This window comes from Adelges cooleyi, unplaced genomic scaffold, assembly GCF_023614345.1.
Source record: "Adelges cooleyi isolate 19-005CV unplaced genomic scaffold, UGA_ACOO_1.1 ACOO_flye_CR_arks_rails_tigmint_CR_PRNA_580, whole genome shotgun sequence".
In the NCBI taxonomy this organism is placed as follows: Eukaryota; Metazoa; Arthropoda; class Insecta; order Hemiptera; family Adelgidae; genus Adelges; species Adelges cooleyi.
Window position 1 is genome coordinate 138,505 of NW_026096275.1, and position 13,707 is coordinate 152,211.

Sequence of the window (13,707 nt, forward strand, 5' to 3'; positions counted from 1 at the left end):
GGCCAAATCCACCGTTATCAGCAGCTGTTGTTTGCTTAAACGTTTATATAATTCACCACTTTAGCGTTGAGCGCTGTAGGTTATACTATTGTGAGGTTATATGTTGGCGGGAAGTCTATTACATTTTAAATATTATTCAGCACCTAATTATTCTTATTAATTAGGTCTATGATTCAGTATAATAAAATTGAATTAAAAATTACCAATACGGATATATTAGATATTTAAAGTCTAACGTTTCTTCTTTTATAAATTAAAACCGTTTTTATGTTTCATAATTCATAATTACCATATTATAATAATTATAATTTATTTTTATGAATACCTAATATGTATTTCATACTTCAGTTGTTCATTGTTGTCATCTAGCTGGTTTGGATGATTTTCCTGCAATATTTATCATGCCGCACATACTCAAAATTCTTATAATAATAAAAAAATAATTTTTCTTTCTAGTGACCAAATGTCATAAGTCCTTATCAATCTTTTCTTGTTAGCTTATGATTTATGAATTTTTACATATTAAATTTTGCATTTTAGGGCATTTATAATATTATGGATGATATTACAAGTACAGTTTATTATTTTATTTGTTAGAAAATTGAATCCCTCAACTATGTAATATATTGAGTTCAGTGCCTTATCTTCTTAAAGCTTGTGATTTGTGATAATATGATGTCAGATGTTTGCAGTTTGCCCATGCTGGCGAAATAACAGCCGTTATTGAATAATGAATAATATTCTGTTTACTGTTTAGTACTTTTACTTTATTTGAATCGGCATTCCAATTTTCAACCAATGTACCTATTACTTAAGAAAATCTTTAGAAGAATTTTATACTTTAAATGTCCGTTTCTTGTAATTATAATACTGAATATCTGTCGGGTTTGGAAACCAAGCTTAGGGACCACCTAACCAAGGGACTTTACACAATTGTTCATACTTTATGTCATTAATAAATCCAGCGTGACACATAATGTGACTATTAATTTTTTGTCGATATAATATAGCTCATACCTAATAAATGATTAATTTTAATATCTATATGCTTAATCAATTATTTTTTTTAGCTAATTAGAAGAGAATGAAATATTATTCATAAGTACATGTATGTTAGTTTATAGGTGTTGTGCCTCTGACCATCATAAAACTTACTGTAGGTAGATTATGTGTGTACGTTTAATTAAATAATATCAGTAGTTTAATTTCAATTTTGTCGTGTAGGTATCTAAAATATAAACTTAATGCTAGTACCACAAGAAATTCTATCATAATAATAATTTTTTAAAAACTCCATGTTCATTTTTAATTTTTAAAAAAAATGAGTATTTATTTATTAATGCATTAACAAATCAAACTCTAATATTTACAATATCTGTTAATTTTATACTTTAAATTTACATAAAACGATTTTTTTACAATAGGAACTTGCGTGTGAATTGTACAATAAATTAGGTAATTTTACTATGCCGCCGTTTCTTTACAATTATGTACAAGCAAAATATTTACACGCATACAATACTTTAATCAACTTCTTCAACAGTTGGCCCTCGAGACTGAGATCCTGGGAAACCGCCTGCTCCTGGCATCTGAGCTCCGCCTGCTTGTCCGCCGTGCATCTTCATCATCAACGCGGAACACTTTCCTTGCAGTTCCTTCAGTTTGTACTCGTACTCCTCTTTATCAGCCAGCTGATTGTTGTCCAGCCACTGTATCACGGTATCGCATTCTTGTTTGGCTGCGTTCTTTTCGGACTCGCCGAGTTTGTCTCCAGCGTCGTCCAAAGCTTGTTTCACGCCGAACACATAGCTTTCCAATTGGTTCTTAGCGGCTATGTTCACCCTTTGTCTTTCGTCTTCTTCTTTGTACCGCTCGGCCTCGTTGAGCATACGATCGATTTCCGCTTGAGACAACCGGCCTTTGTCGTTTTTGATGACAATATTTTTCGAACGACCAGAGCTGTTGTCCTTGGCCGAAACATTTAGAATGCCATTAGCGTCCAAATCGAATGTCACGTCGATTTTGGGTACTCCCCTGGGCGCTGGAGGTATTCCGGTCAGATCAAATGTTCCCAACAGGTTGTTGTCCTTGGTCATTGCTCTTTCTCCTTCGAATACTCGTATAGTGACTGCCGGTTGATTGTCCGCGTACGTGGTGAACGTCTGTGTTTGTTTGCACGGAATTGTACAGTTCCTCTCGACAATTTTGGTCATAACGCCACCGGCCGTTTCGATTCCCAACGACAGCGGAGTGACGTCGACCAGCAAAACGTCTTGGATCGCCGAACTCGTGTCTCCGCTAAGAATCGCAGCTTGAACAGCAGCACCGTATGCTACTGCCTCGTCGGGATTGATAGAAAGGTTAAGGGACTTGCCGCAGAAATAGTTTTGCAACAGGTTTTGGATCTTGGGTATTCTGGTCGATCCGCCGACCAACACCACGTCGTGTATAGCTCCCTTGTCCAGTTTGGCGTCGGCCAACGCTTTCTCCACGGGCTGAAGAGTGGACCGAAACAGATCCGCGCACAGTTCTTCGAAACGAGCGCGAGACACTCTTGTATAGAAATCAATGCCTTCCATTAGGGCGTCGATTTCAATTGTTGCTTCCGAGCTCGACGATAACGTTCGCTTGGCTCTTTCGGCGGCCGTTCTCAGGCGTCTCAGTGCCCTGGGGTTGCTCTTGACGTCCCTGTTGAACTTCCTCTTGAACTCTTCGGCCAAGTGCGAGACCAGCCTGTTGTCGAAATCTTCGCCTCCCAGATGCGTGTCTCCGGCGGTGGATTTCACTTCGAATATCGACCCCTCGTCGATTTGCAACACAGACACGTCAAACGTACCGCCGCCTAAATCGAATATCAGTACGTTTCTTTCGCCCGCGAGATGTTTGTCCAAACCGTAAGCCAAAGCAGCGGCCGTGGGCTCGTTTATTATTCTCATGACATTCAAGCCGGCTATGGCGCCAGCGTCCTTGGTGGCTTGTCTCTGCGAGTCATTGAAGTATGCGGGCACTGTGATCACTGCGTCGGTGACGTTTTTACCCAGATAGGCTTCGGCGGTCTCTTTCATTTTGGTCAACACCATCGAGCTGATCTCTTCCGGGGCAAATACTTTGCGCGAGCCTTTGAACTCCACTTGGATTTTCGGCTTTCCACAATCGTCGACCACCCTGAAGGGCCAGTGCTTCATGTCCGCCTGTGTTTTCTCGTCGTCGAATCGCCGGCCTATCAGCCGTTTGGCGTCGAACACCGTGTTGCCGGGGTTCATGGCCACTTGGTTTTTCGCTCCGTCCCCGATCAGCCGTTCGGTGTCCGTGAACGCCACATAACTGGGGGTGGTCCGGTTGCCTTGGTCGTTGGCGATGATCTCCACTTTGCCGTTTTGCCACACTCCCACGCACGAGTACGTCGTTCCCAGGTCGATGCCGATTGCCGTTTTCGCGACCATGTTTTCGCGTTTTGTACTACCGCTGACGGAAAAGTCGTTTTCAATTTAATTGAAAAAAAAATAAACTTGAAACGTTTAAGAAAATCACACACGCAGAAAAATATTATGCAACGCGTTTGTTCGCACGGTACGTGTATCGCTCGGTATCGCACTGTAGTCGCTTTGAATTCAAACTGTCGCTGGCCGGCCCGCCGATTTCGTTTATATAGCCAATACAATGCTCTAGAACGTTCGGCTACGTTCGAGCGCTGCGTCGACGCCGTCTCCCCTACACCGCCAGTCCACCGAGCCTGCACGAGTAGGGCAATAGAAAATTCTCGAACGTTCCACGGTTGTTTGGCGAACATTATTATACCTACGTTCTAAAATATCTAAAATTGTTTTTTTTTTTCTATGTACTTGGCTATTTTGTTTATGAACATTTTTACATTTAAATAGTGTAGTACGGAAAAAGGCGAAACAAAAACTAAAACGTGGAAAAAGTATAATCAAATTATTACTAATTTAAAAATTAATAATTAAAAAATAAATTCGTTTTTTTAATAAACTTTATGTAATACGAAAAAAATTAAAATACACGATTACATCTTTATAGTACGGTTTAATATTACTAAACGCTAGAATTCAATTTCGAACGCTAAGAATATAATTTAAAAAAAATTGTGTTAATTTGATTTCCTTCCGTCAATCATAAAATATTTCAATATTAAAAAAAAAATTATAATTTTAAAATTAATTTATTACATTTATAATAGTAATTGATGAGATAAGTTAATATACATATAAAGGTACAAAATATGAATAAAAAAAACCAGTATATTTTTTCTCTGTGGGTGCCAACCACTAAAATATATTTTTCTAAGCAAAACAAACAATGTAAAAAAGTGGGTTGATTTCTAATTTTAACTTGCTGGCCAATTAAATAGATTTGAAAAAATACCAAAAATGTTTAATACCTATTATATTATATAAAACCTATTAAATACATTTTTAAGTAATTATTTCAGAAGTCCCTACTAAAAATACCAATTTGCCTACTAATTTGAAGACATTTGATTACATATAATATGTACAATACGGTAAAAAGTACTTAAGTAAATGTACCTACTGAAATATTTTTTAAAGTTTTTTTTTTAAGTTATGATATTTCTATCCGTGTGGTTGATCCACACAGCAAAATAAATTAAATATTGAAATTATATGTATTTTACAATACCATTTTTTTATACGGGACCATTTTATTTTTTACCTTTTTTTAATGGTTAAAATTGAATAAGGACCTAAAGCAACAACCAGTTAAATCCAATAAAAAAATTAAAAAATGATTATGGAAAAATAATTTTTATTCGTTCGTCCCGAACAAAGTGGATTTATCTGAAAGTTACTTGTTTTCTTTCAAGCAATTATTTTAACTATTTTTAATTTAAAACAAATAATGTATTAATTAATGTATTATTATAACTAATTTTAAACAAAAATGCACATCAAAACATTTTAATTTTTTTTCAGTACGATTTACATAGGTACCTACACACTAATTAATTTTATAATTTAAAAATAATATTAGGATTAAGACACATTAGATAGTACTGCCCTTTAACTTAATTTTGACTTCCTTTGCTTCATTAACCTTTTTAAAAACTCTGCGAAACTAAAAAGTTTATCCTAGCGGATAAGATGTATAAAAGGCCATTGAGATTTTAATCATAAACAGATCATAAATAATTAACGCTTAATTTTTTAAATTAGTCTTATCCACACATTTTTTCAACTTTAAATTACGGCTCTCCATATATTTTTCAAAATAGTCAAAATAGTTCCAAATTTGAATAGAATATTCTTAAGACATAGTACTACCGACAAACGTGGACAACCTATAAACAATTATCGTACACACTTTCTCCTAGAAGGGGTAGATTTTTTTTCTTTCGCTTGCAAAGTTTTAGAGGTTTGTGTATGAAAATTAGACCAAAGGTAGATCTAGAATGGGACTATAACGTAATATACAATTTCCTCGAAAATCTGTAGTCAAACATTTTTTTTTATTAAGAAAAAACCAAAAAACATGGAAAAATTACACTTTTGCCCGTATGCACAGACCACAGTCCTAACTCTATGTGTTACATATCATTGCTTGATGTGTAATCTATATGTTTACTTAATTATGTAGCCCATAACCAATTATTTGGCAGCACATAAAGTACGTTTTGCCCAGACAATAACTATGTATTTCATAGCTACATGTGTAATAGTTAATGGGATTCTTACCGTTTTTATCAATGTTGCTATGTTCATATCAGTCGAAAATGTTGAGATAACAAGTGATAGTAATTTTTTGATTGAACTTAAATTTATAATATTATATTTAAAGTATTATAACTTTATTATTACTTTCCTTTTTATATTTACATTTGTAATTATTTTTATTTATTTAAAATAACGATGAGTAGTGAGAAAAAGTAAAACGAGCCCGTGTTTCTAATATTTCCGAAGAGGAAAAAGCAATAATATTGCACTGCATATCAAAAGAAAAGCATTTAATGAGTGTAAAAAACAGATAAATATCTAATAATATCTAGCAATATATAGCAATAAAGAAAAACATTTCTCTTGGGAAATGATTACAGCGAGTTTTACACACACCTTGGCGTTAACAAAGTAAGTGCAATAAAAATAAATAAATTCTAGGTACAGTGCTCGATAAAATTATGTCTGAAGAAATAAATTCAGATGAAAAAAATGATCTATAACTGAGTACATTGGCTAATTGAATATTTTTTATTAAGATAGGTAAAAGAAAGTTGGTTAAAATTATTTATTTATTATTAAAAGTACGGGCAGATAGGTAAACGATTACAATTTTATTCACAAATTACATAGTAGAGTATGTAGTTATGATAACTAAGTAGCCAAATATTACAAATTTCAGCTTTGGTTTCATAACAGTAGGATTGAACTTTTTTCAAACTTTGTGCTGTCAAATTTATTGTTTGTTTTAACTTAAGAAATGCATCATCCTTACGAATACCACAATTTTTAACAGTTTAAATGTGGAAAACATGCTTTAATCAAACAAATATTTTATTTAACTACCCATACTATGAACTTTTTAAATAATTGTTTTACTTTTAACACTGTCACTCAATGTGATTAAAATATCTATCAATTTTTAGTATGAATGAAACAATGATAAAGCTCTCTTAGATAAGAAAATTTCCACAAGCCGTTAACGATAGGTATTCAGTTTAAAGAAGAAACACTTGATTGTGGTAAATAATTAAAATTGATTGTATTATTAGTTGTTAATTTATGTTTTTTATAAACATCATTAGCTGAAACTAGTTATTAGGCCTTAAAGACCCAACACTGACATTATGAGATGGTTTCATTACATATTCGCTTTTAGATACTAGTTTTACAAAAATAAAAGATAAATAGCTGCTGTCAATTTATTGATTCCTTTAGTCATCATCATCACATCATCACCACGACTACTATAATGTTTTAAATAATTTATAATTTAAACTAGACTAAGTATACACTTCTTAAATACTTTTTTCCACTTTCACTTTATGCGATTATAGTATGTATTGATTTTTAGTATGAATAAAATGTGGAATGAGCTGGAACTTAAAATTGAAATTGAAAACTCAGAAAGATTGTTACTACAAGAATCACATAGAAGTTGATCCCCAAAATAGAACCGTGGGAAATACAAACAGGTAATATGATTTTTTTTGTAAGATATTCAGAAGCATTTTGTTATTTAAGTACTAAATTTAAAAATATTGGTTGAGTTAATGGACTCCACATAGAAAAACTCTTGTCATTAATTACTTACGTACGCTAAATTTATTTACCTAAATTCAAATTTAGTTTGTTTGAAATTTATTTTGTACTGATTGATAAAAAAAAAAAACAACAGGCGTGCTAAACTGAAAAAAAAAAGATTTAATTTATGTGCAGTGTACACGTATCGACGCTTTTAAGGCAGAAGGTCGTAAACAACATTTATTTTTATTTTTAAGAAGTTGGCTAAATGGATAAAGAGTCGTGGTATTTATGCCAATATATTAAAAACTCATTTTCGACAAAAATGTCGTTTACGACACTACCTTATAAGCGTCGATGTCTTTTGTTTATAAGTGCTTCATATTTTACTATCAGTTTAAATGATTAATGCATTCTATGATTTTTAGGAATAATGAAACGTTGAAGGAGCTGAAAATTAAAATCGAAAAAAAAAATGAAACTGATGATTACGATGAGCTCACTATAAAACTTAAAGAAGAGAACCAGTTTAAATTATTTCAGAACTAGGTAACTATGTATATTTGGTTACCGAACTGTATTTGAGTTATATGTTAAGGAAACCAAAACAAATATTGCCAATGATGACCATCTTTCCTATGTCAAGTAGTCCTTAGTTTTGTTTTATAAGCATTTATTATTGTTTTTAGCACTTGTGGCGGTGCTGTAAATAAATAAAATTAGACTGAAGGTCTACAGTCTAGATGATGGGGGGGGGGGGTGGCTATAACATATATACAATTTTCTTAAAAATCTGAAGTCATACATTTTTTTATCAACGAAAAAAAAAGGAAAAATTTACTTAGGCCGTAGTAAATATCTATATTGATATGTGTGTACGAATCGACAGTCAACAAGTATCTAAAAATTGTTTTCATTATAAATCTCAAGAAATGGAACATTGAAACTGAACGATTCAAATTGAGTGGGTATGTTATCAGTACGGAAATGGAAATCGTAGATCATGAACAGGTTGATTCTATACTAATGAATAACATAGATCCATCTAGCTTGTCCGACTGCAACATATGCCAAAAGAAGTTCGCTACCAAAAGTAACATCATCCGTTAGTTTGCCAAATCCCATAAGTCTTGTTCAAAGCAAAAACAACCGCCTCAAAAAACAACAGTCAAACATCGGGACATCAGTAAAAAAGTTTATACAAAAAACAACGACAACCACTTTGAGAGTGATTTCTGGAAGAAAATGTTTTCATTTAAATCCCAGCTGAAAAGACATGAGAGTATACATACTAGTGAGAAACCATTCAAATGCAACGTCTGCGAAAAATCTTTTTCAAAAATCCAAAACCACTAGAGACATGAGCTCGTTCATACCGATGAGAAGCTATTCAAATGTAATGAATGCGATAAACGTTTCCCTCAGAGAGATAACTTGAAGGCACACCAATGCGTTCATACCGGGGAAAGACCATTCAAATGTGATGTCTGCCTGTAAACTAAAACTCAAGAGACACCAGTGCGTTTTTTTTTTTGGTAAAAAATCCATACAAATGTAGCGCATGCAATATTTTGCTAGAAAGAAAATCGTATAGGGATTATGGCGGTTCTTTATAACATTTTTTTAAAATTTTATTTAAAGTAAATATATTTTCTATAGTCGTTCATTGTGTAGTAATAATAATTACCAATTATTGTAGTACAATGATTGGTTTTATCTGATTTCAATAAAAAAAATGAAAATCACAACCCAATAAGTGATACAACTAACAATGTGTTTGATTAATATGTTTTTGTGTAAAAAAGTGCCCTGGGACAAATTTCATTAACATCAGATCCTTATCAGAATACATATATTGCTCCTGAAAATTTTACAATAGATTTGTTTTGCTTCATTAGTTTCTCGATAAACAACTGGATTAACGCTAACGTTAGTTGTGTAATTTTTTTGGGTTGTGACTTGTGATTCACGATTGTATAGAAATCAGAAAAAACTTTATTTTTTTTATGTTTTGTTGTATACTTATTAGTTGTTTAAACAGTTATCTGTTTTTATACATCAATGCGCCCAATACAAAATATATTATCAAAAAACATAACAAACGTCAGCCATGTTGTATTATTTTATCTCTATAAAGTTAAAAAAATAAAAAATCAACAATATCGATTATTTGGGGGCCAATTATTTTTTAATTAAACTATTATAATTGTAAGTTTTTCCAAATTCAGTCCCGTAGTTGTATTTAAAATATACTATTATATTTTAAGATTCACAAAAACCTTGTTAATTAATAATAATGCTTCGATAAGACGGATCATAGATAGTGTGATTTACAAAAAAAAAAAAAGGAAAAAAAACATTACATTTTGTAGTTGTAAAAATATTTAAAAAATAATAAGGAATGAAAGCTTGTATTAAATGTTTAATTTAAGCACGAATAAACCAAGTCAAAAAACCAATATTCAGCGAAATGATTAACCATCATTACTAAATAAAATAAAATCTATTGGACGGAAGTCAATTTTTATGTGAAGCTTACTATTTTCTCTATGAGGGCTAAAGGGCCGATTTTTGATTTAGCTATCAGAAAATTAGACATTTTAATAGAAAATACCATAAAAATTTAAACGCTTATAGCAAAAAGGTTGAAAACAAATAAAAAATCGGTCTTTTAGTCCCCGTAGAGAAGATGTTATACTTTATAACAAAAAAACAACATTTGAAATCGGTTCGGTAGACACTTCAGAAAGTGACTCTCGTTTTGGTTTTTAATTACATGACGTTTGATAATAATTTAATAATGTTCTAATAAAAAAAAAAAACGCTCTACTTGTTTAAATACATATTTTAATTTCTTATCTTAACCGCCAGATTAAAATTGATTATTCCATGTCTTTTAAATTTTTTATCCATGGGCTTCTCAGCGTTTCTCTCTATCTTTTTCTATTAATTGTGATCCCTGCGACAGTATAAGTAGGCCAGTATACTTCAAGGTTGTCACCTTGAATATACCTGTGGTATAGGCACTAAGCAAGGAATGTGGTGACAGTGGAATGTGGTTGTGAGAGTCGCCGTCAATATGTCCCTTGTTATTGTCCCACCATGGCTTACATGTTTTTATAAAGAACATAAGGCTACCTGTGTCATTGTGATTTTCTACCTCTTGGCTGTTGCTTGGTGTCTAAATTCGTAAAATCAAATCCTTGTCGAGAAAGTGTACTCAAATAAGCATTCATTGTAAATTGTAATTGTGTAATATTTTTATGTAAGTATTTAATTATACTATCATTGGTTTTATAGTTTTATTTATTAAATTAATCAATGTATGATCTACAGTTTATGGTATACCATGTACTTTCTTAGCAAATATAATCTGTTTCCCTTATAATAAGAAGAATTTTAAATTTATTATTCAGAGCAAAAGGGAAACAAATTTGGTGGAGTTAATTTGTGATTAAGTTCTCATTTTTTCTTTGCATTAGTAAGACTAGTATTTTATTTAAAAAGTATGGTGTATTTTATACTGGCCATAACTAATACAATTTTCTAATATTTTAATCATTGTCCCATTTTACATTGTTTTATTACTAAAACTACTGCCTTCACTCATGTTTCAATTCAATATGCTTAAACTCAGGCTAAAATCTTTTTTATGGATTAATTATAAGTTCTTAACCTTATTTTTGAAAATATTCTATGTGTTCTAGAATTAAAGAAGGGAGAAACTAGCTAAGAATTAAAATGGATGATTTTAACCGCGGTATCGTGATCAAAATAGAGAAAGAAGATGAGGATACGACAGAACCATTTACGGCAGAGAATATTGACGGAGATGAATATAGGTAATATATTTTATTACATAACATTCTAATGTTGTGCACCAATGCACCATACTAATGGAGTTAACACCAATAGTATGGCTTTTATTTTTTGAACTAAAAAGTCTGGTCCTAAGCAGACCCAGACCCAACTGAGAAAGCCTAGACCGTTACCAATTTTTATACTTAGTTCGGTTCAACATTTCAATGGTCAAATAAAATAATACTAATAAAAATGTTCAGTGTTAATAAAAATTAAAATACTTAGGCAGTAAAAAAATCACTTGTTAAAAAAGAAAATAATAATCATAAAAACATATTTTTATTAAACCATTTTGTTATGAATTATCATTATTTTATTCTAACCAAATTGGTATCAATTTTTTTTATACATGTCTTAACGGTGTCAAATTTAGATTTTGATATATTTTATTATTTTTTTGAGTGGACAAAAAAAATAAGTAAATATATTGGTTTGGTCTAATCCAGGGTTCTTAAAAAATTGTTTAATTAAGGCCGGGTTTTAATAATGTTATTCGGGTGGATTTAAGTTACAAAATACGAGTAATATTTTAATGGTCTGACCAGTCTAAATAAATAGTATTATAATTCTATATGATCATTTTCATTTTTAGTACTTGAAAGACATCTCCGGTGTAAGGCTTAAACTTGAATTATATTTTTTTCGTAAAATGAACATTGTAAGTTGACAAACTAATTTTTTTTAATGTATCTTGTGTTTTAGACTTAATGAAATAGGAGACGAGACAAGAATTAAAAATAAAGAATGTGAGACTGATGATAATCACTACAAGTCCACTTTTGATGTAGTAGAAAATAGTGAACAACAAAAAACGAACGATGGGATTGCATACAAGTAATATATATTTTAAAATAAAATATTTATTATAGATGTTGTTAAAAAAAACAATATTTGGCTACCCCTAAACGTTCTATAATTTTCATTTACAAATCAAAAACAAAACACGATAACATCATTTTTATTTTTAATAATATTTCATGTGTACTTTTGTCTATGTACAATTTAATTACTGTGATTAATAAATCAGTAATTTAAAAAAAAATGTATTTGCTGACCCCGTGCACGTCGAATTTTCAAATATTGGTCTATCTAAAACTGTTATCCATATTGCTTATCGAATATAATATTCTGTGCGCCAACCATTCTGTGTTGAATACGGTCAATCCTTTTATATCGGCTTTGATTCATGTATCATAGAACTTAATTTTTAGATAAATAATATAATAGATAATAATACATTTTTACTTATTTTTTAATTTTTACAAATAAAAAAAGTTGGCATATTCTTAAATACTCTAAGCACTCCTAGATTAGGTTAGGTTATAATCAACAGGTTGATAATCAATATGAGATTTGTATCATTGTCACGCACAATTTTAATTCAAATAAAAATATTAAAAAATAAATCTGAAACATAAAAAAAAAAAAATGTGCAAATTTAGATTGTGCCGACGAAATGTGAAAAATAAATTTTGTGTGCACAAAACTTGCTCAATTTTCAAGAAACGTGCGGAATAAGACGCCTTATAAACAAAAAAATATTTGTATTCTTGGAGTTGTTTTTCATACTAGTTATTTTATGAATATCAATTTTTCAAACTTTATATATCCACCGGTGATAGTTAATACATAAATCTATTTTTTTTTAATATTGATTACTCGTAGGCAGCGTAGTAGATATTTTCGCTTTCCTTTTTGAATTAAAAATGTATATTTTTTATTCTTAGTGCCGGAGAAATGTGCAACGAAACAATGGTCAAAGTCGAAGTGGACTTAGTGAATGGACTTTATTTCGAGTCTGTGATTGAAGCTGAAAGAAATAGTCTCATGGATGAGATACAGTCATTTGTATGCGATGTATGCAAAAAGTTATTTTCTACAAAAAAGAAATTTGCCCGACACATTACACATTCACATAGTGCACAACTATTAACCCAGAAAAGCACTGGAAAAGAAGTCGTTGATAGTACTTTTATGTAAGTACTATTTTATATATTGAATTATTCATAGTTTTATTGTTAAAATTAAAGAGCAATATCAGTTAATTACTTATTAACACACGGACTAGTATATTCTACCGCTGAAAAGCATAAGGCTAACGCCGTAGTTCTTAATACGTGAGGATTACAACGCCATGTGTAGTCACTGAGCTTCCGCAATATGCCATTTCTTGTCATTATTTTATGCTTGGTGTTTTCACAGTGAAATGTATAGGTGAGAGATCGGTCTAGTGTTACTCCAAGATATTTTGGACGTTGTGTGTTAGTTATTTTCATCCCATTCTAGTAGACGTTAAGAGTACGGTTGGCACATCGATTCCTCAGGTGGAACACAGACTAACCTAACCCTGGGGGGGGGGGGGGAAATGACATGAAGCTGGACTTTTTGTACATTAAAATCGTTTACTTAGGCCAATATCGAATATATATTAAGAATTATACAATTGTGAGAAAAATATATTTTTTTAATACAATATTGTTAATTGTTCGTCAATCTTTTGTTGTAGCGGTGATAGCGGTACGAGAAATGAAGCCAATAAACAAACAGCATCGAAGAATAGCAATGAAAATATAACAAAACGGCCGTTATACCAATGTAATTTATGTCAATTGTCGTATAACACCAAGAAGCA

The 13,707-nt window shown here is 31.5% G+C and overlaps 2 protein-coding genes across 4 annotated transcripts in view; one reads left to right on the forward strand and one right to left on the reverse strand.

The window, feature by feature from the left end:
* LOC126843986 (uncharacterized) overlaps positions 1 to 13,707 on the forward strand; it is a 79,503-nt gene that overhangs the window by 52,968 nt on the left and 12,828 nt on the right. Inside the window, exons 1-5 of one of the 3 annotated variants that reach the window (XR_007686509.1) lie at positions 10,204 to 10,479; positions 10,922 to 11,056; positions 11,778 to 11,909; positions 12,803 to 13,051; positions 13,582 to 13,671. The exons of 1 other annotated variant lie outside the window; for it this stretch is intronic. The gene's annotated coding sequence lies outside the window, so the exon portion shown is untranslated. Of the gene's footprint in view, positions 1 to 10,196; positions 10,480 to 10,921; positions 11,057 to 11,777; positions 11,910 to 12,802; positions 13,052 to 13,581; positions 13,672 to 13,707 lie in introns of those variants that run through there. One more of the 3 variants, XM_050581822.1, reaches the window with a different exon arrangement.
* Positions 1,303 to 3,597, reverse strand: LOC126843976 (heat shock protein 68-like). Its single transcript, XM_050581792.1, has one exon. The coding sequence runs from the start codon at positions 3,441 to 3,443 to the stop codon at positions 1,524 to 1,526; it is 1,920 nt and encodes a 639-aa protein (XP_050437749.1). The 5' UTR covers positions 3,444 to 3,597; the 3' UTR covers positions 1,303 to 1,523.